The following is a 15,103-nucleotide window of genomic DNA, read 5'->3' as shown; positions in this document are numbered from 1 at the left end:
TACTTTATCTCAAAGGTCTTAAAGTTCTGTTTGGTTCACAACAAGATTTTATGTGAAGGCAACAGTCCTTGTAACAGTTATTAGTAATAAGTTGAAATAAGTTGAAATGTTTATTTTTTCTTTGGCTACTGCACCTGAAATATATTTTGGAATACAGGTTCCTCACAGACTGTCCTTCCACCCTGGAAGATCCTTAGCATCCACTTCATGATCAACATACTATGAAGGATGAAGTATTTATATCAAAAAACACTTTCCCCAAAATTTACATTTATGCTTATGTAGAAGTTACTGCTGAAGATTTCTCCAGAGTGAAAGACAATAATAAAGCCACTGATGAAACTAAACCATCCTTTTCTAATATTTTTCATAACAAGTTTTTTATCTCAGCCATCTGCATAGTATTTTCACCCAAGAACTTGACAGGGCAAGATAAAGAGAACCATAAGAGGAAAAAAAACAAAGACCTATAAAACAGCATTAATATAGCCCTAATCATATCACAGCATTCCAAGTTATTTTCACAACTTATCAAAATATTTATTATTAAAGGATTATGAACATACAGTCAAAAAGGATCAAGATATAGGAGCACATAAAATCCAGGAAAGGAGGAGGGGACAGGGAAAGTAAAGACATTGAATGCAAAAATAATACTTTTCTACAGTTATTTTTTTACTCCCCATGATCTGATAATAAGTGTGAAGTAAGTAAAGCTAGACAAGAAAAATGCTTTTAAATTGTTCTTTTAAATGTCAGGTGTGATTTCACTTTTTAGGCTTAGCATCCTTAGAAGATATTCATACTCAGAAATACTTATACACTCAGTCATATGCCTTCTTTGCTTCAGATCTGTCACAAATCATACAAAAAGGTTTACAGAAGAAAAAAGTTTTATTCTCTTTTTCCCCACCAAAACTTCACTGAGCCACAAGAAACATATTTATAAGTCCCCATGCAATAAGGCAACATAACAGTCTTAGATTGCCTTATTAATTAACAGATTGCCTTATTGCAATCCCCATTGCAATAAGGCAACATAACATAATATTTTGGGGTTACTTTCTTTCCATCAGAACCACAAGATGTAAATATTGACCCTGTAAGACTGAATAATTAAGATATTCCAGATACAACTTTTCCTCACCTGCTTCAAAGCACTCTCAAAATCCACCCTCCTATTCAAAGTTCACTGGGTCAAATTCTGTAATAATCCAGTCTAATTTATAAAGTCTGGCTCTCATAACTTGAAAATGATCACTTGAAATGAACAGCATGGAATGGCCAAATACACAGAGAACAAACCCAAACCAACCACATTTCAGTTAAATCATAGGAACAGCTTGCTTCATATTGGCTAAATCTTCAAACCAGCCTCATCAACAAGACATCTCAACTTTTCTTTCAAGCATTAAATACTGAAAAAGCCTTCAGGAAAGGTGGTCATTCAGATTATATTGGTTCCAGCAAAAACTAAAGGGTGTGATCCTTTTCACAGTGTGCTTATTCTTTATATTCTGCACTTCTTCATCCTTATTACTAAGAAAGATCTGACATTTACTTGTGCAACAGACAATTAGCAAACTTCTTCACGTGCTTGTCCGTGTCCTGTGAGTCATTTTCTCTTATCCTTTTCTGTTTTCCCTGCTTGTTTATACAACCCTGCCAGCAACAGCATTATAAGCATGTTATGGGCATCACAGCTGAAATGTTACTTCACTACAAAGGTCAGCAAAACAGTCACCTTTTAAACACCAAAACACAAGAGAAAATACTGGGCAATTAATTCACCAACAGAATCTTGCTTCCAGGAAAAGGTATCAAAAGAAAAAAAACTTCTAAATACACAGTGTTCATTTAAATAAGATAAACTTCTTACTGCTTCCAACTGCTTCTTCTTTTGCACCAGCAGCTCCAGCATCAGGTTGACATTGGCCAAGTCAAGATTGTCTTGATCAGTTCCCAACAAATCTTGAATTATCTGCCACCTGTGGCCATTCTAAAAACAGAACAAGAGATGTGGAAGAAATGGTGAGTCCAAGCCATCCAGGGCTGCATAAGTCATCCAACAACAGCTATTAAAAGCAACACAGCAATATTTAATCTCTTTGTAAAACTGCAACCCAGTTTTCATACACTCAGATTCCCAATTCTGCCATGTGTGCAGGATATGGCTCCTCTGACCTACTGTGGAACTTCTTATCTTATTTGGAATATATTTGTGCTTCATGAAAGCATATTTGCTGCTGCTGCTGCTGCTGGGAAAAGATTATTTCACAGCAACAATTTTATCTGATTTGTGCTCCAGCTTCTGAGAACATGTTTCTTTGGAGAGAAAAAAAACCCCTCCACATTTATCCAAGCTTAGCTGGATCACATCTGAAATACTGTTATGCACCAATACCTTTTAATTTTTTTAAGATCAAGTAATAGGTAAAACCCTCATGCTAAACTCAAATCAAAGAGGGTAGTATCAGCTTATTTTTTCTACTGTCACCTTTCAGATTACTCCTCCTAAGTGTAAGGGAAATGTGAAAGCTGGGAAGAAGATGGAGCTCATCAGGTTGATCTCATTTAAACTGCTTGGAGCTGTGGGGGACTCCTCAGAGAACCAAAATATTACCATATAGCCCATTCTTCCCTGAAGGCTCTTTTCTCTTCTTCTTATCAATAAAAAAAGCAAAAAAAGGTATCTTTAAGCACAGGAAAATCAGAATAGTAGGTTAATGCTAGCACAGCTTTACATCAAAAAGCTTCAGGAACCAACAGGAACAGCTGAGACACCTAAAGAACATCTAAAAAGCATAACTGCATTAAAAAATCCTGTCCTAAAGAAGCTATGACACTAAATCAATTTATTTAAATTGGCAAGAACTAGAAATACCGTCCAGTCTAAATCAGATATTTTCTCAAGGGCTGTAGCCTTTTTGTGTTAAATACATTAAGAAAAATAAAATACATAATATCCATATAGAATGTACAACTTTTCATACAGTGCTCAACAGAACCTATGGAAACTACTCAGGCCAAAAACTCAATTTCAATCTGGAGTAACTGGGAAAAAACCCCATGGTTTTTAAGCAAGTGAAGAGGATTTGAGACACATTTTAACAGACTAAAGCACTAGTTAATTGTGCTACTGCTAAACTACTCAAATGTTCAAACATGCCTTAACATGATTTCTTAATGAGACCATGACTATTGCATTTGCTGCAATGTGTCTTGGATGACTTCCCTTAACACCAAAAGTAGTACAAGGCACATTAGAGAAGGGGCACAGGAGCAACATTACTCTTTTTTAGATGTGTGTATTTTTACTTGCTGCCAAAAGGTAAACACACCACTGTTTTGGCATGAAGTCATGGTAGATTGTCCACTTATTGATAGGTATCAAAAATAGCTCTGCATCTACAAGCAGAGCTTTTAAAGGGTAAAACCAATTTCCAAGAAGCTACTGTATATGCCTTCAGGTCAGCTGTGTGCACTTCAAACCATATCTGGTTTATGCATATTTTATATTAAACATGGTATATGCATATTTTATAATGAATATAAAAACTTACTGTGAGTAAACCAATGAATCTTTAAAGAATGCTCTTTGCAAACACTGACAGCACCAGCTCCTGCAACACAGCCCCTAAATTAATACCACTTTAATATATGCTTTTAAAAACAGGTGCTCCATGGTTTTTAATATTATTTTGCAATCTTATTTATGAATTATAAAAGACAAGGATGTCAGACATAGCAGGTCAAACATGTAAGTTTTTTGGCTCATGTCATATATTCTTTTTGATTTTAATGCACAAGAGCATCCACAGGTGCTGTAGAGAGGCCCTGATGAACTGAGGACACAGATCCTGCTCTGATTCTATGACATAAAGCAAGTCTAGAAGATATCCAGGCAGTTTTTTGTGGCATCTGAACCAGAACACCAGACTCCAAACGTATCTTTCTCCCTCTTGTGGCTGGTATCAGCATTCCTGCAGTTTCCTGATAGAACACAGCTCCTCACATGTGATCAGACAAGCCCGTGGCACTTCTAATCATTCACTGCTCTCATTGTAGCTGTAATTTCCAACACTCAATGAAAATTATTACCTTTAAACAAGTGTACTTCCATGGGCAGTTTCCCAGGTTATGTGCAATACATCAAAGGACACTTGCCTATGCTAACACAGCTTCTCTCTGCATATTGCTGGAGGAAGAACAGCAGTTAACAAGGTAGAAGGGATCTACCACCACAGATACTGGTATTATTCCCTCTTAAAGCAAGTTAAACCATCAGCTCAGCAGTGCAATCTCTTCTCAGTTAAGCCATGTAATTACAAATGCTGCACAGAATCATTAAATAAATATGAAGTAAAAAAGTTGGAACATACGGTGCTACTCACTGAATGGTCCAGTTTGAGTCTTTTCTCCTCAGATCTTTGCTTCTGTTTAAGAATTAATTCATTAACTAAAAAAAAAAAAATAAGATGTCAAAGAGATTTATTTAAAGTTCACTAAAACAGTATGTAAGATTCTACCTCAATATCTTTAGTTATTAATTCCACAGTAAGATGCTTTTCAGTAATTAAAACAGTAAAAGATGTCTCCACTTGTTTTCCTTACCAATTTCTTCTGTGGTGGTTTTTTGTAAGACTTTTTAAAATCATCAACAAATACAACACCTACACATTCTCCAAATTGATTCAGTTCCTTTATCTAAACACCCAGGGTTCCTTAAGAAAGTTTTTCAACTCCAAGGCAAAAGCACATCACAGTATGAGGGAGATAAATCAGGTAATGTTCTATTATAGGCCAAAAAAATAAGCACAGCTGAATATAACAACTTTTTCCTTGAATTATCATGTGCATTTCTAAAGATCTACTTTTGCTGTATTTTAATTTTACACCAATCCAGAGAATGCAAAGAGAAAGATAACTTCAATCCTTTGCACACATATATACATACAAGCTCTTCCCCCTCCAACACATACCTCAAATCCCTGGACACAGAAGTGTGCAAACACTCTTTGGCCCAACATGCACTCCAAGACCTGCCTGAGCACCATCTCCAGCACAACATGGTTAGTCTAAATCAGGATGCCCATTTCTGAAGCATTCCTTGGCTACTGTGGCTTTTCAGATATTTACTATTAAATGAGTATCTCAGCACATGAAATCAACATTTGCTCTAATTTGCTATTTCACACTGCAATGTGTTTTCCTTTAATATTTTCTCCACAAAAATAAGCTTTAAACTTTATTTCCACCTAGCAACATGTGCTCCCTCTTTAAGAGGCAGTTAGGATTGCATATAGGTATATGTATGAATATTTTCTCTGTATCTAATTTACACCTCCATCCATCACGTGGGTCTCACTACTGCAGCCAAAACAGCACAGTATCTAATACCTCCACCCTTTCAGTGTCCAAGCTTTGTAAACAGGGCATGTCCTTTATTACTAGCCAGACAAGAGTGCAAGAAAATCAAAGTAAAGAGATTCACATCTCTAGACATAAGAAAAATAGCTTTGCTTTTCACAGTATGGAAACAGCAGCAAGTTAATCTCACTACTGTCACCAAGCATACAGAACTGCTGGAGGCAGTGCAGTATTAACAATTTAGAGCACTAACCTTTTTTATATAAAAATGACAACCAAGGGGCTGATATTTGGATTTTATTTTCAACATCCAGAAGACTGTAATTTACAGGACAAATTTACAAGTGCCTGCCTTCCTTAACAACTAAGATGTTTCTCATGCAAGCAAGCCTAAAGCTCACCTAAGAAGTTGGGATAAAGATGATCAATGTTGTCCACAACATAGTTGCATTTGGGACATCTGTTATTGTCCTCCAGGCTCTGGTGAATACATTTATAGCTGTTCAAAAACAAAAAGCAAGAAACAAAACAAGTGAGCCCACATGAAGGAACAAAACATAAGCCCAAGGTAAATAATATCAGCCTTAGACAAGGTGCATTGTTTGTGCTGCCAGCAAACAGCTGTGCTGCCAAGAACCTACAGTGGAATCAAAATGTTCCAGTGTTTGAACTCAGAGTGTGCTACAGCAGAAAGCAAAGGTTTCTGGCAAGGATTACAAAATTTAGTCAAGTACTTCACTCTTATTTCCCTGAGGATTACTGCAATGTGGATACTCCAGCCACAACATCATCTCAAATTCATGCTCCCCACCACTTCCACAGGCAGAGGTAGCAAACAGATTGAATTACTCAAAAGTAACTCTTCTAGATTAGCTGAATACTTAGCAATCAACATTAAAAGCATTTTAGGTAATTGAGCAGAGGAAACACCTTCACCAACTTCTCATATTTCCCCCCACAGCTGCTTTTCTCACTATCAGTGGCTTCAGAGCTGTTCACTCTTAAATTGAGGGACAGAGGAAGGAGAAGATGCACTGTAGCATCAGGTTTAAGCACCTCACCAAGAGCCTGCTTGATGTCAGCTCCTGATAGAGACACCAGATAGAAACATTGCTCCATTCCTAAATAAAAGCATTTCAGTGTTTCTCATCTTGGCCCTGTAAAAAGTTACAGGTCACAGCAATAAAGTGTTACCAGAGAGGGCACAAAATCAGCTATTATCTTACCTGCTGCAAATCACAACTCTTCTGAAAGTTACCTGAATCTGCTGCTTGAGAAAGTGCTTTATACTGCTATAATATTACTTCTTACAAGGTTTATTTCTAATTAGCAGACATTATAAGAGTATAACATAGACAGGAGACTATAGGACATCATGGTTCAACATTTATACCAATCCCTAGAGGAGAGGAGAAGTAGCAAGTGGCTCCAGAAATGCCCCTAGAGGGTTCTTGCACCTCTCCATGAAACATTTGCTCCTCATGGCAGCCAGAGATAACACACTGAAAAGTGAGTGGGGCCAGGCCAATTCAATACAACAGGAAAGCCTGAAGCACATCCTCTCTCACAAGGTTTAAAATAATTGCAATATACAATGTACAAGCCACTTCAAACTGTGCACAGTCTTGCACAAAGGCAAGGAGGAGCTGCCAACATTGCTCTCAGCACCTCCATAGAAGTGATGCCAACACAGGTGAATTAACAAACTGTTCTGACTCTGGATAGTGGGTGTTACCAGCAGTTTATGAACATTCTATTTCTTTACAGAGGAAATATGGTGGCACAGCACTATTTCTTAAAGATACTAGGATTTTTTTTCTTTTTAATCTAACAGGTATCCATCTTTTAAAAATTTATTTTGACCTTCTTCAGTGTAGGGACATAAGACAGAAAAGAAACAAACTCAGAATGAAAGGGTATCACAGCAACACCTGTCTGCACATGCTGTAAGAGATGGACATTTTATGCACTACAAGAAACCAAATATTACCAGAAGCTGTGTCCACATTTCGTCATGTAGGCTTCTTCAATCATATCAAAACAGATGGGGCTGAAAACAAAGCAAAACAAATATCAGAAGGAGGTCTTTTTAATCTTAAAATATGAAGAAAAGTATTATTAACTCAAAGCAACCACCTAATTATGCTTAGGTAATAATCTCCTATATGTAAAATGAAAGGACATACTAGTGCAACAGCAACCACGCAGTGTAAAGATCAAAAGGGCAATCCACAGTTCTTTGAACTCTCAATGATACTGTAGTTTGCTACAATTAGGAACCAGTAAGTGTTCACCCTTAAGCTTTTAACACCTGCAGAAACCCAAACAAAGCCAGAGAATCTTCAACAAGCAAGGCTGTAGAAGAACCTTCTATCTATCTGTACTACGGTTCAAACAAAATGTAAAAAACCCTGCTTTTTTTACATGAATAGACAATGTATCTATAAATGATACCAAAACTAGTCTCTCCTTTTTTTCAGACAACAGCCATGTATAATTTTTTAAAGTGGCACAAAGAGGCAGAGCAGATCAGCAATAGAATGATGTCATGAGAACAAGGACTAATAAATGGGTGGAGAAGGTGCAAACGAGGGGGTGTGCCTGCAGAGCACTGCCAGGGTTGAGGCTGCAGCAGAGCAGGATGAATCCCCAGGCAGCAGGTGACACCAAGCCAAAGGTGGAACAGGTGGAATAACTAGTTAGTGACCAGAGCACAGGCAGCTCTCTGTGAGGGATCACCAAGAACCAAGCAGGGACCTGAAGAGAAGGATGTGCAAGCAAAGCAGTCAGTGCTCCACAGGAACCTGAGCACAGCAAGAGACAGGAATCCAGTGAGAGGGGCAGTGGAAGAAATCTGGCTCCTCTGTCTGGGACATGTTTGAAAGGAAAATGAAACACAAATGAAAGAAGAGGAAAGCTGCATCCATCATAGTTCCAGTGACTCCTGTGGCTGGTCCCCCTGCTAACTGGTGGGATTTGCTGTCACATAAATACTCATCTCCAGGTCTTGGCCAGCTAGCCAGCAAGATGCCATGGGCAGCAACACCACAATTCTGCACATAACACATGAATCAGCTGGGTCACAAGCTTCAGCTTGCTTGCAGTGCCTTACAGAGACCCAAACGCTCTCCTCTCACTCCCTCAAGTCCACACCAATCTCAGTTCCCAGAGGCTTTCACCAGCACTTGTTTTCTTCAGAAACAGCCTCCTCCCACCTTCTGCCAACAAGACAGTTCTCACCGAAGGAGCTGTTAATAAACTGTTAACAACTTCTGCAAAGCAGGAATCTTTTCTGCATCCAAAACCCAGATAAGAGTGAAAAAAGCAATGCTTGTCTGAGCAGGGGAGGGGAGCATCTCCACAGAAGGCATTCCCCATTCTGTAATCTATTTCAGAGTATACTAACTTATACTCTATATACATATAGCTGTTACCTCATTAGAAAACAAATCTTAACAAAACCAGGAGAGAGGAAACCCCTCTTAAATACTTTTAAAGCACGTAGAGGTGAAGCTATGGCCCCTGCTAATGCAAGCCCCTGCTCTGAATCACCATACTGGAAAACACAGCTGTCATGAAAGGTTTGTCCAGCCTAACATACAAGCCAGGCTGTCCTAAATATTCCATCAAATCACCTTTTACACACAATGTCAAGGCAAACGAATCAAACCAGAATGCTACTCTCTGAAGCAACTGAGCTATCTCAAAAAAGGCCTCAAAAATAATACACACCTGTTCCTCTTGAACCCTGACAGACCTTCTTCTACACTTACCTTGAGTAGCACCAGCTTCAGGAGTCCAAGTCACTTTTTTCAAGTTATTTAGTTTCAAGGCACCGTTTAGTCAGAGTAAATCACAAACTCAGCCAGCATGGGCTGATTATTAGCAGGAGAATAAGGCATCTCTGAATTCTGTTAGGAGGACTTTAAAAGAGGAAGCCTAAGATTTAGAGTTAGATGAGTATCTAAGGGTAGTTTCTCCCCACTGGCACTGGTGAGGAACAGTTTAACTTCTTGACCTTCTTCTATTCACACTGTATAACTGAGGTATATGCTGTGTGTCATGCTAGAAACTGCTATTCCCCGCAGGGCCAGAGGTGATGCTCCTAATGCCCTGCAGCAATCAACAAGGCTCTAATGTTCCCCTGTCTGCAGGAGAACATCACAAATTAGAGCTAAAATAGGAAGATTACCTCCTAACATGCCAGTCACACGAGATCACTGTTCCCAAACTACTCCTTCATACCAGTTTGACTGGAGAAGTGACAGAGCCAAAATAGTTGAGAAAAAGCAATCAGAGCCAACAAATAGAGCTATTCAGTACCAGGGACATCATTAAAGGTACTGAAGTTTCCACTAAGAACTGTTTCCCCTGAAATGCTCCCTGATTTACAAGTGGAAACAAGATTGATATATTTTAATACATACTGAAGCCAAGCTGACTGCAACTGGTGAAAGTTGCTATGCAACAGTTGTTTGAAGCTAACCTAACACAAAGGGAAAGTTAAGAAAGAAGTGGAGGGATGGGAACTTGCGACATATTACAGTTTGTAGTGTACACTGCAACAGGGAAGCACAAGTATGGTGAAATCAAGGCTTCTGTGCATGAGGTAGCTTATTCTCTACTTGCCTTAAGCAGCAGAGTTAGGTTAAAAGAATGCAAACAACTTCAAGTCAAGCAAGACAAAAATGTCACTGATCTCTGGGCAATAAGGCAGCAGTATCTAATAAACACTATTTTTTAATCCAGCACTGCAAAGGTTTACCATTCTTTCTCTGCAGGGCAGACCTCAAACATTTTAAACATCTACTTTAATCAAGTTCATGGCTCTAAGTTTTACCAGTTGTTTTCCAGGCACCTCTCAAGAGTGATAATGTCACCCTCCTGCTACACAAACACCTGGCTGAAGTGGTCACTATGATATTTAAACACACTTCAACAGCAAACAGGATTTATTATAGTGCCTGCCTCCTATTCAGCTCCTCTCTGGTCTAATCAGGGACCAGGACTTGCTGCAGGCTCTGTCCTTCCCATGGAAGGTGGCCAGGTTAAAGATCACTGTTGTTACTATCTACTCACTATGAAGCTCTAATGTAACAACAGGTAGTAAAACTCCTTGTACGCGGTATGCAAACAGCTTGCTGTGTTTTTAATTTGTGACTTCAGGGCAAATTTGCAATATTCCTTACTAAAATTGCTTTCCAGACCACAAAAATGGGAACGACTACACTCAGCCCATGCCTGGATTAACAGGTAACCAGCTGAGGAAAGAACTGGTTTTAAAAAGCCATGAACCTGCAAGTCCAGGTGGCACACAGCCCTGCCCACAGCTGAGCTGTGGTCTTGGGTGCTGAACTCCAGATCAGCACCCCCCTCTTCCATCCACGATTTGTGCCAGAGCTCAGAAACAAGGACTGCTATGAAGCAGGCACTGAAGAGCCAGGTAAGAGCCACTCCATCCAGGGAGCCAAGGAGATAGTAACTGGTTTTAACGAGGTTTAGTCAACCACTAATTGGGAGGGCTAGTACAAGGCCTGGGAAAACTAAGCAATTACATTGCTGGGCAGCAGAAAATAGTCTGATTAGAGAAGTCCCTTTCAGACACTCTCCAGGCAAGTGGAAAGACACCTGGCTACAGGAGCAGCACAAAAATACCTTTATATTCTGCATATATTTATATTCTGCAATATTTATAGCCTGCACTATAGAGAAACAAACTTTTCCCTTTTATATTAAAGTTCTCCACTAAGTCAGACCTACCTGCAGTCCTGACTGGAGTTACACATTTCCAGGCAGAAGGTGACACACACCACAAACAGGAGACACCTGCAAACTCCTGAGCACACACTTGCTAAAGGTTTCACAACCCAAAGCAGCAACACAAGGCCATGTTTACCCTAGAGCCTCTGCCTCACTTGAGACAGTGCTTTCAGAAGACAGGCAGAGAGATTTCAAATATTAACATTACTGAAGGAATTTGCACTTGTACCTTGATGTTCACAACTCACCCAAACTTCTTTACTCTTTCCCACCTTCCACCTGGTACAGGCATAATCTACCACTGAGTTTACAGCTGTGGCTAACAGCAACTCACAGCTCATGTTCAGAAAAATTATCAAGTGCTCTCTGCAGCTGACAGCATCTTGAATTATCCTTATAGAGGCAAAAAGGGCACGGGGGAAACTCCTGTTTCTCACACTGAGGTACATAAAGCTTGTTTAAATCACTTATTTAAATGAACACACACCTGCCTTCTTGGACATTGCTCAAAACTCCAGAGCTGCCCAGTTTGGTTTATTTCTACATAACTGTATTGCTAACTCAAAAAAAAAAAAAAAAAAAAAAAATGGATACTGTTATTTGAAGCTAGAACAATAATAAGTAAAAACAAGCCCTTTAGCCCACAGAAATACAGAGCAGTGAAAAACCCAAGTTAACTATAATCATTGTCTGCTCTTAAAGCTTCTGACCCTCATTTCAGTATGCCCAATGTGGCTCTTGTAAATACTAAGAAAAGACATTTTGCCCTGAGTACTACTGGGCTGATTTCTTTCCTCTCACTTGTTCAGTCAGTAGTGCTTCTCAATGAGGAGAAAACAGCTAATTACAGGTTCTCCTTAAGGCATGTACGGTACTTACCTGCAGAAAAAAAGCAGGAACCTCAGCTTTCTGAGCCATCTAAAAATATGTCAAGTCTACAAATTGGTTATGGGTGTAATTTCCTTTCCAAACCCCTCATTTCTACAACAGACAACAAAATAGGAAATAAGAGCTGACTGGAAAGGGCAGGGAGCCATGCTGGCAGAACTCTACTGCCAGAGTGTAAGAGTAGAGGGAACAGAGGAGAATGGGGACTTGTAATTGTGCTCATACCCCGCCACCAGAAAACCTGTGCTCACACCAAGAGCTCTTAAATCCACCTAACATGGCCTAGAACCAGAGCAGGCATCAGCTGATGACAGCAGTCCTCTCATCCCAATTCAGCTACTGAGCAAACTACTAACTGCAGTAATAAGCAGTAATTTTTGACTATTACTTATTCCTAACAAGAATTACTTACTGTTTTTTTCTGCCAGTAACTTCTTAGCAGCTTCAGGTTTTCACTTCAGCAGCAAAGGTATTTCCTAGCAACTCTGCTAAACACTTTACAAGCTGTAAAGTTAAGCTACAGGGTTTTGAGACAATACCTGTCCTCTGGGAAATGCCTCACATCCAATCCTCACCTGTAAGTCAGAGCTTACATTAGAGCTGTCAAAATCATCTTGGAAGCTGTGGCCCACTTATAATCTTCTTTTTTTTACTATTTCCTTTCCATACATAACTTTCCTACAACTTGATCTTTTTCCCACTACTCTTCCCTGTTTGCCTTTTTCTCTAAGGACCTAACCTTACTTCCTGTTCTCACATTTTAGCACATCCAGCCAGCTACAAAAAGATCAAACCTACTTCTTAGGTTGGGAGGTTTGAAACCCACCAGCAACAGGTTCTCTCCAAAACTGCAAATTACCAACAGTTCTCACACCATGGGCCTTAGTTTGCCAATTGTGTTGAAAGGTGATTTCCAGCTATGAGCTACAGCTCTGGCTGGATGTTAGAAAACAACATCTGAAAAATGTTTAAACCATCACAGAAGAAATTCCCTACTAATCTGGTTTTAGGTGCCTGCCTGACACAAAACTTATTGCTATTTCAAACTAGACAACCTTTCCCAGCAACAGGGGCAAACCAAGCCAGCTTTGCTGAAGCTATCAACCATCATGAGGCTCCTTGGAGTCCCTTCCAGAGGGGCACTGAACCCTTTGCTGAATCCTCTTTCCAAGATGAGAGGGCTCCAGACCACTTGAGGTCACACTGTCCAGGAAAGCAGGGCAGTTGCTGTGCTGTCAGAACGCTGTGAGGAAACATCTCGTGCTGCAGGGCCTTTCCAACAACTTGGGTGCACTCAAGGAGGAACCTGCCAGGAATAACCTGATTTTGCTTAAAAATAGAGAGGGTGGAGGCAATGTTGCTACACAGGGCCAAAACCAGACAAAACCAGAGAATCAGGCTGGAAAAGACCTCTGAGATCAAGTCCAACCTATGACCTCACACCACCATGTCAACTAGTGGTGTCAACTAGCTGAGTGCTATGTTCAGTTGTTCTCTGAATAGCTCCAGGGATGGTGACTCCACCACCTCCCTGGGGAGCCCATTTCAATATATAATCAACCCTTCTAGGAAGAAATTCTTCCTAACATCCAACCTAAACCTCCCCTGGCACAGCTTAAGGCTGTGTCCACTTATCCTGTTGCTAGCTATCAGAGGAGAGTCTGATCCCCACCTGGCTGCAACATCCTGTCACAAAGTTTTAAAAAGTGATAAAGTCCCCCTCTGAGCTGCTTCTCCTCCCTGGGTTCCCCATCTCTCCTCCCAGCTGGTCCTGGTGCTCCAGCCCCTTCCCCAGCCCCGCTGCCCTTTTCTGGACCCTCTCTAACAGCTCCATGTCCTTCCTGAATTGAGAGGCCCAGAACTGGACACAGGACTGGAGGTGTGGCCTCACCAGGGCCCAGCACAGAGGGACAATCGCTTCCCTAGCCCTGCTGGCCACACTATTTCTGACAGAGAGAGGCACAAAAGAGGGAAAACCCCAAAGCCACAATCCCCGGAGGGCAGCAGCCGCTCCAGCGCCAGGAGGGGCTGCCGGCTGCTCCCTCCTCCCGCCGCTATTCCACACACACTCCCCAGGCTTCCCGACGGCATGGCGGCGCCCCGGCTTCCCCCAGCGACATATCGCGACATATCGCGCTCACCACACGAAGTCGTTGCTCTTGTCCTCGTAGGAGTTCATGAGCCCGTTGCAGAGCGGGGTGAGCAGCGGCCTCTTCCTGCCGCCGCCCCCCGGCGCCGCGGAGGAGCCGCCGGGCCGCGCCGCCCCCGCCGCCAGCCGGGCCAGCCCCGCGCCCGACCCCGACACGGCCGCCGCCACCAGCACGGGCCGCGCCGCCGCGCCGCCCGAGGAGGACGAGCCGGGGGCCATGGCCGCCGAAGAGGAGGAGGAGGAGGATGAGGATGACGAGGAAGAGGAGGAAGAGGAGGCCGGTGTGGCGGCGGGCGGCACGGCGGGGTGCGGCGGGCGGCTGCCCGACATGCCGAGGCCGGGCCGGGCCGGGCGGAGCGGCCTCAGCGCATCCCCGTGCGCGCGGGGGAAAATAAAGTTCCTTCAAAGAAAAAAAAAAAAAAGGGAGGGAGGAAAAAAAAATAGAAAAAGGAGAAAATCCCACAATTAAAAAAAAAAAATAAAAAAAACCAAACGGCGGCCCCGGCGCGGCGCTTGTTCAAGCTTTATTGACAGGCGGACAGCGCGGCCGCGCGTGCGCGGGGCGGGGCCGTGCCCCTGAGGGGCGGGGCGGGGCGGGGCCAGGCCGCGCTCCCCTCACGGAGCGGCAGCAGCCGGGGCTGCTGGGGGCTCTGGGGGGCTGTGGATTTCCTCTCACAGCCTCGGAGCGTAGGCCAGGAGCTCCTAGCCGTGCCTGAAGCTGCTCCCCCTAACACCACATCTAGTGGTGCACAACCCTAAGGCACAAGTCTGTTGAGGAGCGGCCGAGGGAGCTGGGGAGTTCCGCTTGTAGGAAAGGGGCTCAAGGGGAACCTTCTCGCTCCCTGCGACCACCTGACAAGAGGTTGTGGCCAGGTGAGGGTGGGAATCTACAAGGCAAGCAGCGATAGGTTGGACGTAGTCCCAAGCTGATCCAGG

General features: G+C 42.2%; 1 protein-coding gene across 2 annotated transcripts in view; it reads right to left on the bottom strand.

Moving 5' to 3' along the window:
- Nucleotides 1–14,742, bottom strand: part of COP1 (COP1 E3 ubiquitin ligase) — a 125,802-nt gene extending 111,060 nt beyond the window's left edge. Inside the window, exons 1-5 of one of the 2 annotated variants that reach the window (XM_071435895.1) lie at nt 14,160–14,742; nt 7,361–7,420; nt 5,772–5,869; nt 4,383–4,459; nt 1,880–1,999 (exon numbers count right to left, since the gene is read on the bottom strand). In XM_071435895.1, the coding sequence (XP_071291996.1) occupies nt 1,880–1,999; nt 4,383–4,459; nt 5,772–5,869; nt 7,361–7,420; nt 14,160–14,497 (693 nt within the window). In that variant the 5' untranslated portion in view covers nt 14,498–14,742. The remainder of the gene's footprint in view (nt 1–1,879; nt 2,000–4,382; nt 4,460–5,771; nt 5,870–7,360; nt 7,421–14,159) is intronic. The other variant, XM_071435896.1, reaches the window with a different exon arrangement.
- Nucleotides 14,743–15,103: the final 361 nt, after the last annotated feature.

This window comes from Agelaius tricolor, unplaced genomic scaffold (assembly GCF_023055355.1).
Source record: "Agelaius tricolor isolate 1412-34295 unplaced genomic scaffold, bAgeTri1.0.p SCAF_11, whole genome shotgun sequence".
NCBI lineage: Eukaryota > Metazoa > Chordata > Aves > Passeriformes > Icteridae > Agelaius > Agelaius tricolor.
The sequence above is the reverse complement of the archived record's forward strand: the minus strand, read 5'-3'. Positions and strand labels throughout refer to the sequence as shown.